We start from the raw sequence: 18,304 nt of genomic DNA on the forward strand, positions 1-18,304 counted from the left end.
GCATGCTTTCTCTGGCTTTTCTGTATTTCTCTGTATCTGCCTCTGATCCCCTCCTGCTAAGTTGACATAATCAATAATTTCAAAATCTATCATTCCTGTTCTCTAGCCCAGACAAATTCCCTGCTTCCCGTGGGAAACTCCTCTTGGGCCATTCTTGGTTTGGCAAAGAGAAACTGGTTCCCTAGTCTGAACGTCACTGTTCCGAGGAGGAGATAGGGGCATTCTTTTCTCATACCGGGCAGAACGGATGCTCTCTCCTTTCCGGTCAGCATCCTGCACAGGCCTAGAAGTCGTCACACTGACCTCCTTCCCATCCACCACAAACTTGCGTGTTTTCTTTACAGTTTTTCTGAAGGAAAGGGTGTCCTGAAGCCAAAAAACAGTAGGGTTTGCATCCCCATCAACTCTACCATCCTGGTGGAGGACATAGGATGATGAAAATGCTGTCCTCTCCCACCAGGGGGCAGCCCCCCTCTTTTGTTCTGGCCTGCTCCTATCACCAGCCCAACCAAGATAGGGTGTTGAGGGCCAAATTCATTGCAGGATAATGACTCTAAACTATTCCAGCTTTGCAGGTGGATAACTCTTGAAAACATTTAGTTGGTCCTTCTGCCTAGGACCGAGCCTAAACTTCAGGGGGAAGAAAGTGAAATCTATCTTGTTAATTTACCTAGGCATGTGATTATCTGCAAGGTGGCTTTTATTCCAGCCTACCCTAAGAAACCCTCTATCTAGCCCTTATACCAACCCCTTCTCAGTAAACAACCTTACCTGGCTAATGTCACTTTTAACTGGTGAACACCTGGCATTGGGCATATTGTCACCAGTCACGTTGGTCCTGATGTCTCTTGAGTCCTTTCTTTCTGAACCACTTGCCTCAGTCTTCTGGACTGTGCCTTTACTCCATGATCCCCCACTGGATCTATGTTCCAAGCAGTCTTCTGCAAAATTAAGTTTCTTTCTATCCCTCAGGGGCTCAGGGATTCCTGACCCTGTTGGCTTCTCCAGGGTCTCTGCTGTCCAAGCCAGCTTTAGAGCAGGCTCCTTGTAATCACCTTCCTCTAGGTCTCTGGCTTGCTTCTTTGCGGGTGTAGGTTGGGCATCTTCCATGACATTTATAAAAGTCTCTACAGGGGTCACTACATTACCCTCTGTTCCTTGAATCTCTTTCTCATCTTTGGAGAAATTTGTCTGTGTATCATTCTTCTCAAATTGTGTGGTCACTACTTGGTTTTCCCCTCCCAAGGAGGGAGCCTCCTCCTCTCTGAGACTCTTTGATTTCCCTGTTGAGTCTGGGGACATGTTTTTCTTAGCATCCTCATATGTTTCCCTCAGCAACAAATCTTTATCCCCTGCCTCTGGCTTGGGGGAGCAGGGGTCCTTTTGGTATGAGGAGTGTGTTGCATTGAGTGGTGCCTTTGGATTCTGGGTACCACAGCCCACTTTATCTCCTGAGTTGGAGGACTCTTGAGGACAACATAGGTAGGGTCCTGAATCCTCTGTCATTAGCTCTTCAGTATTATTGGTCAGATTAGTTGGAATGGGGGCCCCTGGGTCCTGGATGCTCAGAAATTGGGTCCTGGTCTGGCAGAGACTGAGAGCCTCCATCATATGCTCAGCTCCTGACTTTTCATCTTTTCTGAGAAGACTAGACATAAACATCCTGTCCAGGTGCTGAGCTTTGGTCCCTTCCAAATGTCCATCTCCAGTCCATTGCCTGCAAGTAGAACTGAGCTGATTGCATGAGATGTTTCTTTCTTTATCAGACAGGGGATCACTCGACACTTCTGGTGCAACAGACAGACTCTCATATAAGGACATTTCCAGGTTTCCTGTGGGATCATGTTTTACCTCTGAATTCTCCGGACCTGCTGAAGAATCCATCAGTGTGGGGTCTTTCAGACCCAGATTAACCTGCTGTTGGTTTTCTGTTGAGGGATGGGTAACAGCAGGATGAGAAATTTGCTCCTGGATGCCTGAGTCAATATCTTCTGGACTCTCTATCTTTGAAGTCCAACAGTGAGCAGCAGTTATTCCTTCTCTTACTGGGAGTCTCTCTTGTCCCTCAGTGAGGCTCATGGGGGAGCTTGTGAAAAGTAGTGATCCCTGTGGCTTATCTGGGCAAGTAGTCTCTATTGCACAGCTCATCGCTGTGTCTGGCTCAGGGGAGGGTGCCTTGGGAATAGGAAGAACAAGACTCTGTGAGTCCAGCGTGGCCTGAAGCTTAGTGGTGGAAGTGGGTTGCTCTTCCAAAAGGTCTTTTCTATCTTGAGTGGTGAACAGTTCATGAGTCCCCTGGGCTAGTGGGTCAAGAATGTCATGGGACTTAAACCCACCAAAGAATGACCTTCTTCTCATTAGCTTCAAGACATCTGAAGGGCCCTTGGTGGGAAGCTTCATGGAACCTTGAGAATCAATGGGTGCAACCAGCATAGGTGCAGACTTGCGTCTCATCTGCTTCTTCAGGCTTGAAGTCCGGCGGGCTCTTGGCCGAAGCAGCCTTTGGTTTGGACCAATGGAGCTCTGTCTGCTGAGCCCAGGTCCTGTTGGATTAGGAGAATGAGCAGGGGAATTAGTGCCCCCACCATCAACTGGCTTGTTTGGAGAATCTCCCTGGAGGTTTTTCTGGAGGGTTATATGATTCTCCTCTCTGGCCTGAGGTTGAAAGTCATTCCCTTTGACTGCTAGAGTTGTAGGTAGGAGCTGGACACCCTTGTTGGCTGTGTCTCTTCTGTCTGGCTTCTCCAAGGAGAACTTCCTGTCTTTTGAGGGTCTCTCTGGCTCTAGGGAAGGAACACCATCATTGGACAGGGTGTGCTTATGTTCTTGACTTGGCTGAGAGGCAAAGAGAGAAGGAAAGTTAGGGCCTTACTGTCTTTTTATAATAGTAGCCCATATTTCCATAGCACTTTCAAGTTTGTTTTTCCCCCTTTCTCTGTATCCCCAGAGCTTAGCTTAGTGCCTGGCACAAGCACATGATAATGCTTGTTGACTGAGAAAACACTCTCCTCATATCGATTCTGTGATATAGATAGCATAGGTATCATTATCTCCATTTTAGAGATGAGAAAACAGAACCTCAGAATGCTCAAGTGTCTTATTCATGGATACATAATAAGCATCTTAGCAGACATTTGAATCCAGGTCACCTGAATCTGAAGTCCAGCATCCTTTCTACTATTGGTAGTAGACCAATCCTACTATTGGTACTCAACCCATCCTCCTACTATTGGTACTCAACACTTCCTGAGTACCCTCAGTTGCTTCTCCCCTCTGATTTGAGGGATGGAAAGCAGAGCAAAAAACTCCCCCCAAAGCCTCCTTTATGGAGGGCTCAGAATCTCTAACTCTTCATTTCCCACCAGCTGCTCTGCTTGGTTTCATCTCCTTGAACATCATATCTCCTCCCTCCCCACCCTAGCCTTTGTCTCTTTCCCTCTCCTCCAGCCCCTTTTCAGCTTCCTTTTGTATATTGTCTTCTCCGATTAGATTATGAATAAACTTCTTGAGGACCAGGACTGTCTGTCTTTTCTTATCTGTATCTCCAGTGCTTAGCACAATGCCTGGTACATAGGAGGCACTTAATAAATGTTTATTGACCATTAACCATTCCACACTATTTCTTGCCCAAGGTCATACCTTGGGTATAATCTCCTGATGAAGAGACCATTTATACTAATGCAAATCTGTGTTTGTTCTGCAATGTCATCTTGTAAGTAGCTTGGGGAGACTGAGCGGTTAAGGACTTTCTTAAGGTCTCACAACTGGTAAATATCAGAGAGAGGACTTGGACACAGGCCTTTCTGCCTCGAGGGCCTGCTCCCTATCCAGGGTACCAGGCTTGGCTGCCTCCCTTTATGATATTAGAACATTGGGGCAGAATTCTATCCAGGACTACAGAAACCTGACACTCAGCAATGACAGCTAAGTTTTGTCTATTAGCAGAATTGGACAGGTTGAAATTCATAGGGTATCCATAGTTAATTCTGGCCCTTGGATCATATGCTGAGGTCTTTTAAGGAAGAAAAGAGACAAATAATTTGTTAGGATAGGTGGAAGGGCAAGAGGGAGGGGGGAGAACGAGGGAGAAAAGAAGAAAAAAAGAAGAGAAGAAGAAAAGGAGGAGGAGGAGGGAGGAAAAAGAGGAAGAGGAAGAAAGAAGGGGGCAGGAAGGGGAGAGGAGAGGAAAGGAAAAACAGTGAGGAGAGAGAAGAATGGAGAGGAAAGGAGGGGAGAGGAAGAGAAAAGGGGAAGAGAAAGAAGAGGAGAGGGGAGGAGAGGAGACAGAGACAGAGAGAATAAACAGGCCCATACAACAAAGCCTCACCAGGAGGAAGTAGGAGTGTCACCACTTTGTGATGTAATACCCGTGTTTCTTAGAGATTTAGATAAAGCATAAAAGATGCTCACAGCCTTTGACCTTGACTGCCCACCTGAGCTAAGGTCAGAAGGAAGTTTGGTACAGTGGAAAAGGTTCTGGTTTGGGAGGTAGAATGTCTCAGTTTGAATACCAGCTCTGCAATTTATTAGCTCTGGGACCTTGGGTAAGGCCCTTGACCTCTCTTTGGGCCTCAGTTTCTCTATCTGTAAAATGAAAAGGTTGGACTGGATGGTTTTTGAGGTCCCTTCCAACTCTAGAGCTACAATTCTGTGGCCTCTAAGGGCTCTTCTAGCCTGGTCTAATGCTTCAATGTGGTATGGAGGTGGGTGCATCTTTTGCTGCCCCCCCCCCACTCCCCATGCTGTGTATTCTTGAGGTCTACGCTGGTAGACCACCACCTCTGGCAGGTACTAGCAGTTTGGAAAGCCGTTGAGTAAGACCTGGAACAGAACCCAGTCTGTCTGTCATCTGAGCACCATCAGCTTAGAAAAGTATGAAGAAGGATAATGATATGTTTTCCTAGCTTCTGCAAGCCAAGAAACTAAAGGTGATGAGGGGTTTTATTTGGCAGCGGGCACAGAAGTGTGTGTGTGTGTGTGTGTGTGTGTGTGTGTGTGCTCATTCCACACATCTTTGAAATTATTCAAGTGTAGTGTAGTGTTCAGCAGAGTCGCCTCTAGGGGGCAAGAAGTCACCAAAGGAAACTGGATCCCATTAGGTAAACACCGTTCACTGCCAGCCTCAGCAACCTGAGCACGGCCTGGGCAATATGGTAATAGACCCTGTTATCCAGCCAGGCTATATGAGCTCTACCAGCCAGTGAGAAATCTCATCCCTAGCTGGGAATCTGGGACTGGATGATACACCCATGGAAAGTCATAAAACTACACTCGCCTAGTAGTCAGGATGCCTGGGTCCCAGTCACACTAGAATTGGTGGCTCTGCCACTGATAAACAGTGTGAACTTAGACAGGTTAGTTTGAGCTTCAGTTCCCTCATCTGTAAAGTCTGGATTGGACTAGATATCTTGGCATAAAGTGAGTGCCTAATACATGGTTTTTTTCCATTCATTCATTCCAGCTTTCACGCGCTATTATTGTATTTTGTAGAATTCATAGTTATAGATTGTCATTCCTGGAAGGGACCTTGGAGATCATTTAGTCTAATGCCCTCATTTTACTGATGAGGGCACGGAAGATCAAAGGGCGATATGGGACTTAGCTAAGGTCACTTAAAAGGGACCTTGGGGATGATGAGCCTTATCTCTTCCTTTTGCTGATCCAGAAACTGAGCATTAATGACATGAAATGATTTGATTGTGTAGCTTGGACTGTGGTGTCTGAGAATGAGCTCTGAATTTGGAGTTGGAGGACTCACTTGTGTGGTCACTTACTTAGGTCACTCACTTGCACGACCAAAATCACTTCACCTTTGTCTGCAGGCAACTGGTGGAATAATTTATAGCGTTCTGGGTGCAGAATCAGAAAGACCTGTATTCAAATCTGGCCTCAGATACTTACTATCATACTATGTATGATCCTGGGCAAGTCACTTAACCTCTGTTTGCCTTAGTTTCCCCAGCTGTAAAATGGGGAGAAAAACAGCATCTGCCTCTCAGAGTTCTTGTGAGGATCAAATCAGATAATATTTGTAAAAGTGCTTAACAGAGTGTCTAGTAGAGGGGTGGGGAACCTACCGCCTTGAGGCCACATGTGACCCACTAGATCCTCAAATGCAGCCCTTTGACTGAATCCAAACTTCACAGTTCAAATCCCCTTAATAAAAGGATTTGTTCTGTAAAACTTGGACTCAGTCAAAAGGCCATACCCAAGGACCTAGAAGGCCACAAATGGCCTCGAGGCTGCAGATTCCCCACCCCTGGTCTAGTACACAGTAAGTGCTATATTAACTGCTTATTCCCTTCCCTTGGACTGGTGAGAAGTACCAAAGAGTTGAAAAAAAACCATGATATTTAGAACAGGAGGACTTGAGTTTGAATCCTTGCTTTGCTCCATACCAGCTGTGTGACTTTAGACAAATAATTTCTCTTCTTGGAGATTCATTTGCCTTATCTGTAAAAAAAGGGAGTTGGACTATTGGACGATCCCTATGGTTCCTTCTAGCCGTAAGGGCTGTGATTCTAGGAAAAGAGACTTTTGTGGTTGTTCAGTCCTTTCAGTCCTATCTGATTCGTCATGACTCCGCTTGGGGCTTTCTTGGCAAAAATGTTGGAGTGGTTTGCCATTTCCTTCTCTAGCTCATTTTACAATGAGGAAATCGAGGGAAAGAGAATGCCGCTCAATGAATTCCTTGTCCGATGGATCCTGTGCCCAGAGTGCCGGCTTCCTTGAACAACGTCTGGAAGGCACGGGGATTGTAGCTAATAATATGAACTCATATGTTGATGATACAGTAACATTTACAGAGTGACTTTTCCACAATGGTCATATAAGGTAGGTAATGTATTTTTTTTTAACTGAAACTCTGATTTTATTGGTATAGTCTGACCCAGACTAAAATATAATTGGGAAATATTTAACAAAATAAAAATGTAATAAAATACAGATAATATTAATATGTAGCTTTAAAAGTCAATGTGCAACCTACAGGGACCACTATGTACGGTTTAGTGGCTCCCGTTTTACCTGAGTTTAACACAACTGTTATAGAGGACTCTGGTGGAGGGGACACTCTCTAGCAATGAAGATTGTCACCTGCCTGGCAACTTTTAGTCTTAGATATTTGCCTGGAATACTGAGAAGTGAGATGACTTGCCCAGGGACTCACAACCAGTACATGTGTCCTTCAAGAGGAAGGTCTCAAACCCAGAACTGAATATAATACTCCATATTGAATCTGAATATAATGCTCTGACTAGGGTAGTGTACGATGGGGCTATATTATTTCCTTTAAAAAAAAATGTAGCCCAAGGTCACACTGGCTCTCTTATATTAAAGTCTATTGGGCACTTTTGTGTCCCCAAGTCTCTCTCTACCTGCCATCTGTTAATATGCTAACACTTCTGGGAGAACCTGGTTTAAGAGGTAACATTTTCAAGGTTCATTGCAGTTCTGCTATATCTTTATTATTCATGGTCCAGTGGCTAGAGTCCATAACTGGACTCTTTCCAAGGGGAAGGTTTCCAGGGAACCCTGGGTTCCCTAGATAAATTGAAGTGTTCTTGGCCTTGTAGTACCCAGGTAAATCAATCCAGAGGAAGGAGCAATTCAGCTAAAAGTCACACAGATGCCATCCAGCTGTGGCTTACCGAAAAGGAGGCTATTTCTTCTTCCTCAAACTCCTCCAGGACCTCTGCCTTAGCTTCCGCAATCAGCTCCCGTAGGGGTCCACTGTCTTCCACCTCTGACACAAAAGGATGCTGGGAAGGAGAAGGAACAAAAGGAAAACCTTTAATACTGGCCTCTTCCCCAGCAAAGGGGCTGGTGAGGGGAGAGTGCAAAAGAACCCCCCTATGTTACAAAATGCAATGATCTCCAGGGGACTAGAAGACTTCCTCTTTCTTTTGTGGTCATCTCTCTGCCCACACACAGAAAGGCTTCTTGGATAGAATTGATGGCTACACAGCGAAATGGAGGAGGAAGCTGTGGCTCTGGTTGGGATAGCTTCTGATTCTTCCTTCTTTCCATTACCTTTTGCATTTTCCTTCCACTCAAGCCAGAACCAAAATGAGTAACTGATTGTTAGGAAGTGTGGAGTTTAAGTTTAGAAGATTTAGCTGAAGTGGGTCCTGTGTGTAAATGCAGTGTTTAATGATGCCTAGGAGGTTGCTGGAGGCATCTATGTGGACAATGGGTAGGAAGCCAGGCATGGAGTCAGGAAGACTCATCTTTCTGAGTTTAAATCTGGCCACAGACACTTACCAGCTGTGTGACCCTGGGTAAGTCACTTAACCCTGTTTGCTTCAGTTGTCTCATCTGTAAAATGAGCTGGAGAAGGAAATCGCAAACCACTCCAGTATCTTTGCTAAGAAAACCCCAAATGGGCTCATAAAGAGTCAGACATGATTGAAAAGATGACCGAACAACCACAAAAGGTTACTGGTAACACTTTGTCAATATTTGGGGTGCAGGGTAGGTTGGGCAATGATTAGGAATCACACAACACCAGTCACTGGTACTATGACTTCCTATAATTTTCGGCATATAGGCCACTCAACTTCTAGGCAGCCTAGCCTTGTGAAGGTTTCTTGGGCAGCGGCTACAGCCAAAGCTAGTTCATAGGACTCTTGAGTCTTAATACAGAATGGATTCAAGTCTGGGTTTTTAGAAAGGCTCTGAAGCAAGGGAGAAATTATGAGATAGCAGCTAGGGTCCATATCACAGATGGGTGTGATAAAGTGTATTAGACTGGGATGGAGTTGGATGAAGAAATGCCCTTTATATCTACTCATTAATCCTTGACTTAGAACTGGTTCACTGTGACAAAAAAAAATGCTCTCCTTGGTTTCAATGAATGACTAATGAATAACCAAAAGGATCCTTTGGCACAAACCCTTTTCAAAGGCTTTTTGAAAGCCAGAAAAATTATATTTATTTATTCCACTTCATAAAAGTTCACATGTCTAGGGTACTTTAAAAATTTACAGAGCTTTTCAACAACCCCTTGAAATAAATAGTGCAAGCATTATTGTCTTCATTTTACAGCGGAGGAAACTGAGACTAAGAGAGGAGTAGTGATTTTCCTAAAGTCTCACTTGCTGCTTATATACCCAGGCATGAAGGACAGGTAATGAAAATGTTTGGCAAGGCGAGATGGAGGGTCATGTGTGAGGATACTGTGAGTGCTATCTTCCTCAATAGATGATTGTAAGCTCCTTGAGGGTCTAAGACTGTTTCCTTTGTGTCTTTGTATCCCTTGTGCTTGACATATATCAAGCACTTTTAATAAATGCTTGTTAATTGACTTAATTGGTTCTCAGGTCTCCCTTCATTGTTTGAGATCATTTGGGTAAAACACTGATCCTTTGGCATGGTGGCCATTTGAACAGAAGATGGTGGAAGGTGGTAGAAATATTGAGGTATGTGTCACATCTTGGAGATAGGCTGCTTACCTGCAGGAGCTGACAGGCAGACCATCTGCTCTCAGGATCCCTCTCCAAGGATTTCCTCAGGAAGTCTTTAAACTCTTCCGACCTATAAGGAATATCCAAGAAACTTCTTGCTTGACCCAGTGTCCAACATCCAGAGATCATCCCTAACAACTCTCATTGCCCTTTGGTATATACTGAAGGGCCACCTTTGGAAAGGGCTTAGAGACGTCTTCACTCCTACAAAAGCCTTTGCTTCCTTCTTCTAAAGTGAGGGGACGATCAGGAAATAGAGATCAGGTAAATGGTTAAAGATCTCATCTAATCCTTAGTGAGGCATCTGGGTGGCCTATTGGCTAGAGTTCTGTACTAGAGGTCAGGAAGAAGAGCTCAAATCTTGCCTCACCCATTCATTAGCAGTGTGACCCTGGTCACTCAGCCTCTCTGGGGTCCAGTTTTCTCATCTGTAAAATGGGGATAATAATAGTACTTACCTCACAGTGTTGTTATGAGTAAATAAGACAATACAGGCAAAGAGCTTAGCAAATCTTAAAGCAGCGTATGAATGGTAGCTATTATTATCGATGACTTTTTCCAAGGGAAAAAAGAAGCACTAGAGATGGAATGGGTGTGTATTAATAATAGGTAAGATTTATGTAATGCTTACTGGGAGATGGAGATAGAATATGTGCATATTAATAGTAGCTAACATTTATATAATATGTGCCAGGCACAGTAATACTATCTCATTTGATCCTTACAACTCTGGGATGTAGGTGTCATAATTATCCCCATTTTACAGATGAGGAAACTGAGGCAAATAGAGCTTGTGACCTACCCAGGATGACATAGCTACTAAGTGTCTAAGGCTGCATTGGAACCAGGTCTTTCTGACTCCAGACCCAGCGCTCTATCTATTAATCTCTAGATGTGATAAAAGGTAGAGAAGTGAACCTCATGACAATAGGCACTGTGTGTTTTAAGTCATCTAGTTGCCTCTGGTACTTAGGACAGAGCCTTGACCAGAGTTGGAACTTTAGAAATGTTGGTATCTTGTACACATTCCACATATACTTACGTGTCTACATGTTGCCTCCCCTCATAGAATATAAGCTCTTTGAGGGCAGGGATAGTTTCTTTTTTTGTCCTTATATCTCTAACACAGATAGTGAGATAGTAAGGTTAATAAATGCTTGTTGTTCACTTTCTTTCATTTTTTATTCGAGTCTTCTTGTACAAAATGATCAATATGGAAATGTTTTATGTGACTGCATATGTATAAACTATATTGGATTGCTTATCATTTCAGGGAGGGGAAAAGGGAAGAAGGGATAGAATCTGGAACTTAAAACTTTTTAAAAAGTTTTACAAATTGTTTTAATACGTGTAATTAGGAAAAAAAGAAAATATTATTTAAAAAAATAAATGCTTGTGGCTTGATTGAATTGAAGTTCTCGGCCTCATTCTCCTAGGGATCGAGGGTTTCAGACTTAGTCCCCTGGAGTGGGAAGGGGTAAGATCTATGACACTCTTCTGTCTAGTTGATCTTTAATAGTGAATACTATGTGTTGTATGTGTTGGGAGAAAAGAGTGGGAACAGTGCCTCAGGCCAACCCAAATGCCACCTTTGCAAAGAGGTCTTCCCTGAAAGCACCAATAGGTAGTGACCCCTCCCCACCTCTGACCTCACACAGCGCTTTGCTGGGGATGTGCAACATCCGCCTATTAGATCCGAGGACAGGGATCAATCATATTTCTGCCTCATGTGCCCATCTAATTATAATGCTCTGCACCCAGTGAGTTCTTAAAAGGACCATGAGCTAATAAGTGTATCTTGAGATGGAACAGAACTTGGAGGTCCCCTAGTCCAATTTTTTGGCCTGACAGATAAGCAAACCAAGTTCTACAGAGGTAAAGTGAGTTGCCCCAGCTCCCTCAGAGCTGGGATTCAAACTCAGATTTTTTTACTCCAAATTCAATAAACTTGCTGACTTGAATCAAAATGAATCAGAATGAAGGGGAGAAGCCTCTTGGACTTCCACATTCTGAACCTGGTGAACCTATAAGGATAGCAAGAAAAGTCCATGGTCCAGACCAGGGCTCCTAGACCAGCAGGGACACCAGGAGGAAGATCAAGAGAAGAGCCAGGGAGAGATTTGCCCTCATGGAAGAGGAATCACAGGGGCCTGCCGGAGGGACTTGTTTCTTCAGTCAGTGAACAAATATTCAATGAATTCCTATCATCTCTACTATTTGTATCCTTGAGAATTGAGTGAGCTGGGAGTGGATCAAAGTCTGCAACTTAGGATGGTCCCTGTTCCCACGCCACTGATTGTACCATCTACTCAAGGCAGTGTGATGACCAGGTCAGGTCTACAGTCACTTCCTTCCACTCCAAATTCTTTCAGATCCTGAAATTCTGTCCCTTTACCCTAATAACCATGGTTAGGTTCCTGCTATGTGATGCTTCCACCTCCTTGTGATTGCCTGCCACATGCTGTCTCCTCTCTCCCCATCTGCACCCCCACCCCCACAACATTTTTGCCTACCTGACTGCCTCCACCCTCCCCTGCTGCTTGGAACTGGAACCTCCCCTGGGTCTACTGGTTTTCTAGGCTCTTCCAATCTGGCCTGTTTTTTTCAGCACTGCCCCAGTTATGACGCAGGAAGGGGAGGACTTGCCATTGCTGAGGGTAGCGCAGAGTGGGTGGCGGGGACTTGTGGATCTTTAGCAACACCCGCATGGGGTTCAGCTCGTGATGAGGGGGCTCCATTTCGGCCATCTCTATCAGTGTGATCCCCAGGGACCAGATGTCAGCTTTGTAGTCATAGGGAGCTTCCTTGGACGTCTCACACTGGATGACCTCGGGTGCCATCCTGTAGCCAGAAACAAGGGCTCGTCATACCTGTCCCACCTGGTTCCCTTAGTGACTCCCTCCCTCCACTCTTAGGTTGCCAAGAGTAGAGAAATCAAGAGGCTAAGACTGGGGAAGGGGTGTGGTGGTCAGCTCAGTCACTGGACCGGTGCATTTGGTTGCCACATACCTTTCCTTAAATAGTCTTTGCTGGAGGTCCCTGAGAAAAGTCTGACTCTCTAGGGGCAGGCTGAGGGAAACAACCTATTCTTCCCAAAAGGCTGATTGAGGGAAGAAGAACTTAGGATCATTGATCTTGAGCAGGAAGGGACCTGGTAAATTTTTTACTCCAATCCTCTCAAGTGGCCAAAAGGGAAACTGAGGCCCAAAGAGGAGAAGGAATTCATCCAAAGGTCATGCAGGATTTGAACTCAGGTCCTCTGACTCCCATTGGCCCCTGAGAGCCCTTGCAGCCCTATTTCTATGTGCCTAAGATCCAAAGCAGAAGACTGAAGACCCTCCATAAAAGAACATTGTCCAGAAGGGAAACAAAACAAACCAAATGACCAAGAAGAGTTGAAAAGCATATCTTTTTCTTCTTCCTCTTTGAAGAGGTGGGGACTAGGGGTGAAGAATATTGGATGCATATTGTCAGACACAGCTGAGGTGGTCATTGGTTTTGTTGAACTGCTCTCCCCCTTTATTTTTCAGTTTTGTCACATGATCAAAGATTAAGCTTAGTAGGGTAGAGGAAGGGGGAGGGCAATGTCTGGAAATAAGGGTTATGTTAAAATAAAATATATCAGTAAATTTTTTTAAAAAGAATATTTGCAGGATAGAGGATATGGGGAAGGACTTTTATGAGATGAACTGTGATCTCATCAATGACTGTTATGCCTCTTTTATGGTACATGCTCCACGGCTCTCTACTGAGTCTCCTTTTCTTGAAACTAGACATTTGGATTTTTCTTGATTATCTGCCTAGCCCTTGACTTGGCTATAACATGGACTCCACCCAACATCCCGAGCACATTCTCTGATCACTGCTTAGGCCATGCCCATCTCTTTACCCAGGAGGACTCTTTTTGCCAATTGCCCTTAATCACCCACATGTATCTGTCCTGTCCCCTTCCTCCCTAAGAGGACAGAATCCAAAGGCATCCAAAGGGGTCTAGTGGACCCCTCTGCGTTTGAAAAATTGATGCCCAAAGCTCAGCCAACCTCCCACTTCATCCCATTCCCTGGTGGGAGCCACAGGCTCCTTTGGAAGTTGGGCACCTTGTCCAGCCCCCCGAGCCCCCTAGCTGTACCAGTATGGTGTCCCAATGAAAGAAGCTCTTCGCTGCAAGGTGCGGGAATTCTTGGCTGACACTCCAAAATCAGCTGTCTCAAGGAAAGAGATGGAGGGGATAAAGTGAGGGATAAAGAATAGAGATTTCCTTTCTCTCCCTCAGGCCCATCCCCCCCCCCCCATAGAGTGGGTCTCTAAATGTAGGCCTAGAACTAAATGCCTGGATATGCCAGCTTGGGAGTCATCTGAATAGAGAGGATAATTGGAGCCAAGGGAGGGGTTGAAATTATCACGGAAGAGATTTTAGACCAAGAAGAAATGACAGAGCCTCCACTCAGAAAAAGAAGATGGTACATCCAGGGAAATTTTAAAAGAATGCCTATAGGTTGGAAGAAAATGACAAAAATACAGAGAAAGAGAGATTATTAAGAAAACAGGGTAGTTAATTACGTCAAATGTTGCAGAAAGTTCAAGGAAGATGAGAATTGAGAAAAAGACCATTGGATTGTGCATTTGAGAGGTCACTGGCATTTTTTGAAATGGCAATTTCACATGTGGGGCAGAATGAGAGAGTCTCCTGATGGCTCATAAAAAGCAGGATGATGTCACATGCCTGTACAGCTGTGTTGACAGGTCACAAGCCTGTGTGTGGGCCAGCCCTGTCTGGGTGGGCAGGGCATGGCTTGTGAGCATCGAGTGGATGTAACATGGGCAGCTTTTGTAGGAGTCAGTCAGTGGGAATGAACTTTCCTAATGAAGGGGAGCCTGAACCAGGGAGTAGGTTTGTTGGTGTGACAAGAGAGTAGGGAGAAGGGAGGGGAAATCAGAACCCCAGTGGGGTCAGGGAAGACTTTTCATTCCCTCACATCAACCGATGAAACATCACTTTGTTTTGGTCCCTTATCAGCAGGAAGGTATATTGGGGTGACATGCGCAACAAAGAATAGTATACATGGGGTGGGGGTTGGTTACTTGTTGGGTAGGGAATGGTGACAGGTGTGTGTGTGTGTGTGTGTGTGTGTGGTGGGGTTATACACAAATACTTAAAGGATCTGTGGTTTCATCAGCTTGGGAAGTTTCTGGTATGGGCTCTCCCTCTACCGATACAGATAGTATCCTGTTTGTGATTTAACTGGGCAGCTATCCACTGGTACAGTGGCTAGAGCATCAGACTTGGCAGTCCAATCCTGTCTTAGACACCAACTAGCTCTTTGACACTAGACAAATCACTTAATCCCTTGGTCTCAGGTTTCCCCATCTGGAAAATAGAGATAATAACAGTGCCTACCTTAAAGGGTCGTTGTGAGGATCAAATGAGGTACTATTTCTAAAGAAAGTGCTTTGCAAAACTTAAAGTGACATATAAACGTTGGCTATGTGGCTAGTAATAGTAGTACGAAAGGAGATAAATCTTGGTGAATTTCCTGAGGCGGATGAGGTTAAGTGACTTGACCAGCATCACCCAGTTAATAAATGTTAGAGGTAGAATTTGAACCCAGATCTTCCTCACTGAAATCTTAGAGCTCTTATCCACTATACCATTTTGCTTCCTGTTATGGTTATGTGCAGGGTATCTAGGCTAGGATAAAGACCGGACCCAGCTTAGTTTAATTGGCATGGGGACCTCCCAGATGAAGAAACTCTATTTACCAATGCAGGTTAGCACCCTTTCTGTCACTTATAGCCCTAGAGAGTTGCCTAGTGAACACTAAGAGATTAAGTGAGCTGCTCAGGCTCATATAGCCAAGATGTGTCAGAGACAGGACTTGAACCCATATTTTCCTGTCTCTAAGGAAGAACATGCCCTGTTGTCTATCCATGGAGTACACATACATCTGTGGGCACATTGCGAAGTGGTGGTGTGTAGGGGCATATGTGGGGCATTACATGAATTCATTCATTCCACAACTATTTACTAACCAACAAAGATAGGCAAGGCACAAGTACTTAAGGGATGGAAGGAGATTCAGACTGGAATTAGACTTGTTGGTCGAGTGCCGTATGGTACCAACCACCATAGTAGAAAATGTATCAGATTGGAAATCAGGAAGACCTTGGTTTAAATCTCACTTCTGACACTTACTAGATTATGCCCATAGGCAAGTCACAGCTTCTCTGGACCTGTTTCCTCATCTGTAAAATGGATATAGTAATCTCTGTAGCCTCACACACTTGTTTAGAGGTTCAAATTATGTAATTGCCTATTAAGTACTTTCAACACCTCAACATGTGCCAGCTGTTGTCATTCTTGCTATCATTCTTGCTATTACTATGAGGTGATTCAGGGGGGTGGTAAGCATGGGGGGGATTTGAAAGGCTTTTGCAGGGAAAATATTTGAAGGATTCGAGATTTGTATGTGTGGAATTGCAATGTGTGGTGCACTGGGAGTGAATGTAACGGTACATGGGCACACTCCTGTAGTAGGGAAAAGATAGCTCTCTTGGAAATGGTCCAGGAATAGTATTTTCAGCAAGAGTTACAAGGGAGCAGGGAGTGTTGGTGGAGGATTTGGGGGGATGGGCTTTACTCACCTAGTTTAACATAGCCTTCAGAAGACAGCAGGATGTTCCCAGCCTTGAGGTCCCGATGGATGATCCTAGATCCATGAAGATACTCCAGAGCCTGCAACATCTGCTTGCAGACCACTTGGATCTGCACTTCAGTCAACCCTTTTTCCAGTTCTGCAAGGATGAGAGACAGAGAATGAGAGAGAGAGAGAGAGAGAGAGAGAGAGAGAGAGAGAGAGAGAGAGAGAGAGAGAGAGAGAGATCCTGGATTCAGTCCTCCAAGCTCCATCATGATCATCATCATTCTTATCATGCCAACACTTATACAGAGTGTCCCAAGAGCATATTGGCTCATCCTGTAGAATGCTTTAAGGTTTGCAAAGTCCTCTACATGTGTTATCTCATTTAACCCCCACAACAGTCCTGGAAGTAGGTACTATTACTATTCCCAGTTCACAGATAAGGAAACTGAGGCTAAAAGGTTAAATCACTTGCCCAGAATGACATAGCTAATAAGCATCCAAGGCAGGATTCAAACTTAGATTTTCTTGATTCCAAGACAATAGTAAGTGTGGAGGATCCGGAGGCCCTATTTCACAGTTCCAGTCTTGGTTTTCCTTTCTGTATAATGGGGATACAGTACTTTGGTAAGATATGATATTTTGGGGGAAAGTCACCTTTCAAGGGCTGCATTCTCAGAGTTGTAGACAACTAGGCTGTGACTTTAGTGGTAGCCTACAGAATATACTTACCCAGAATGATGTCATCCACAGCACCCCCAGGGCAAAACTCAATGATGATCTAAAGACGAGAGATAAGAAATGAAGAATCAAATGTCTTATGGAATCGTCTGGAGCTACATCCTCCATCCCAACATATACCTGATTCACATATATATGTGAATATATATACACACATATATATATATATATATATACATATATATATACACACACATATAGATACATCATATATATGTGTGTGTATATATCCTTCACATATACCCCTCTCACATGTACCTACACACATCACCACATGTAACAGTCAGAGGACCCGTGTTTGAACTCCATCACTGCATCTACTACTGTACAATGAGGGGATCAGACTTTGGTCCTCAAGTTCCCTCCCAGCTCTAAATGAATGACCCTATGACCCCTCCAAACATAACCACTCTTCAAATACATCTCCACATCCGGCCACATTCATCCCCATATATATGGTGCTAACAGACATACCCACACATGTAGATATACCTACCACCCAAAAGTTGCAGACTGCAAAACATTTACCACACAACCCTGTATTGTTGCCTGAGTCTCAAAGAGATTAAGTGACTGCCCAGCAAGTCTCAGAGCCTCTGGGGTCTTTCTGACTCAAAGTTCAGCACTCTCTATGTTATTCCATACTGCTTCTCCCCACTCATGAATGATCCACCAAAGACTTAAGTGCCTCCTTTGTGCCAAGCACTGTTAGGTGTTGGGGGAAGATACATAGTTTAGAAAAGACAGACTCCATCTTCAAGAAGATCAAATTCCAGTGAATAGAGCACTGGCCCTGGAGTCAGGAGGACCTGAATTCAAATCTGACCTTAGACACTTGACACTTACTAGCTGTGTAACCTTGGGCAAGCCACTTAACTCTGATTGCCTCACCTCCCCCCTTCAGAAAAAAAAGGAAGATCAAGTTTGGAAGGTGGAAAAAGCATTGGACTTGAGGGTCCAGAGTTTGGGTCCTGACTCTTTTAGCTGTGTGATTGTGGGTGTGTCACTTAAGGGAAGGAGAAGGTAATAAGCATTTATATAGCGCCTACTATATGCCAACCACTATGTTAAGTGCCTTTTTAATTTTTTTTTACAAATGTCATCTCCTTTGATCCTCACAACAACCCTGTTACATAGATGCTGTTATTATCCCCACTTTACAGTTAAAAAAAAAACAATGAGGCAAATAGAAGTTAAGTGACTTGCCTAGGGTCATATAGTTAGTAAGTAAGATTTGAGGGTTAGAAGTTTGGGTCCTGGCTTTTCTAGTTGTGTGATTGTGTGCGTGGGATCATTTAACTTCTCTGATTCTCAGTTCTTTCATCTGCAAAGTAGGGACAAAATTACTGATACTACCTACTTATATAAATATAAATCTACTATCTACTATGATATATAGAATTATAGTAATATATAGTATTATATATAGTAATATATAGTATATATGTATATATAGTATTA

General features: G+C 44.1%; 1 protein-coding gene across 1 annotated transcript in view; it reads right to left on the reverse strand.

The window, feature by feature from the left end:
• The window catches only part of LOC118845105 (serine/threonine-protein kinase 10-like), a 68,825-nt gene that overhangs the window by 20,419 nt on the left and 30,102 nt on the right, over positions 1-18,304 (reverse strand). The window contains 8 exon segments of the mRNA XM_036753142.1: positions 236-366; positions 772-2,835; positions 7,650-7,760; positions 9,453-9,534; positions 12,111-12,305; positions 13,594-13,666; positions 16,107-16,256; positions 16,835-16,883. Coding sequence (XP_036609037.1) covers positions 236-366; positions 772-2,835; positions 7,650-7,760; positions 9,453-9,534; positions 12,111-12,305; positions 13,594-13,666; positions 16,107-16,256; positions 16,835-16,883 — 2,855 coding nt within the window.

The sequence above is a fragment of the Trichosurus vulpecula genome, chromosome 3, assembly GCF_011100635.1.
Source record: "Trichosurus vulpecula isolate mTriVul1 chromosome 3, mTriVul1.pri, whole genome shotgun sequence".
In the NCBI taxonomy this organism is placed as follows: Eukaryota; Metazoa; Chordata; class Mammalia; order Diprotodontia; family Phalangeridae; genus Trichosurus; species Trichosurus vulpecula.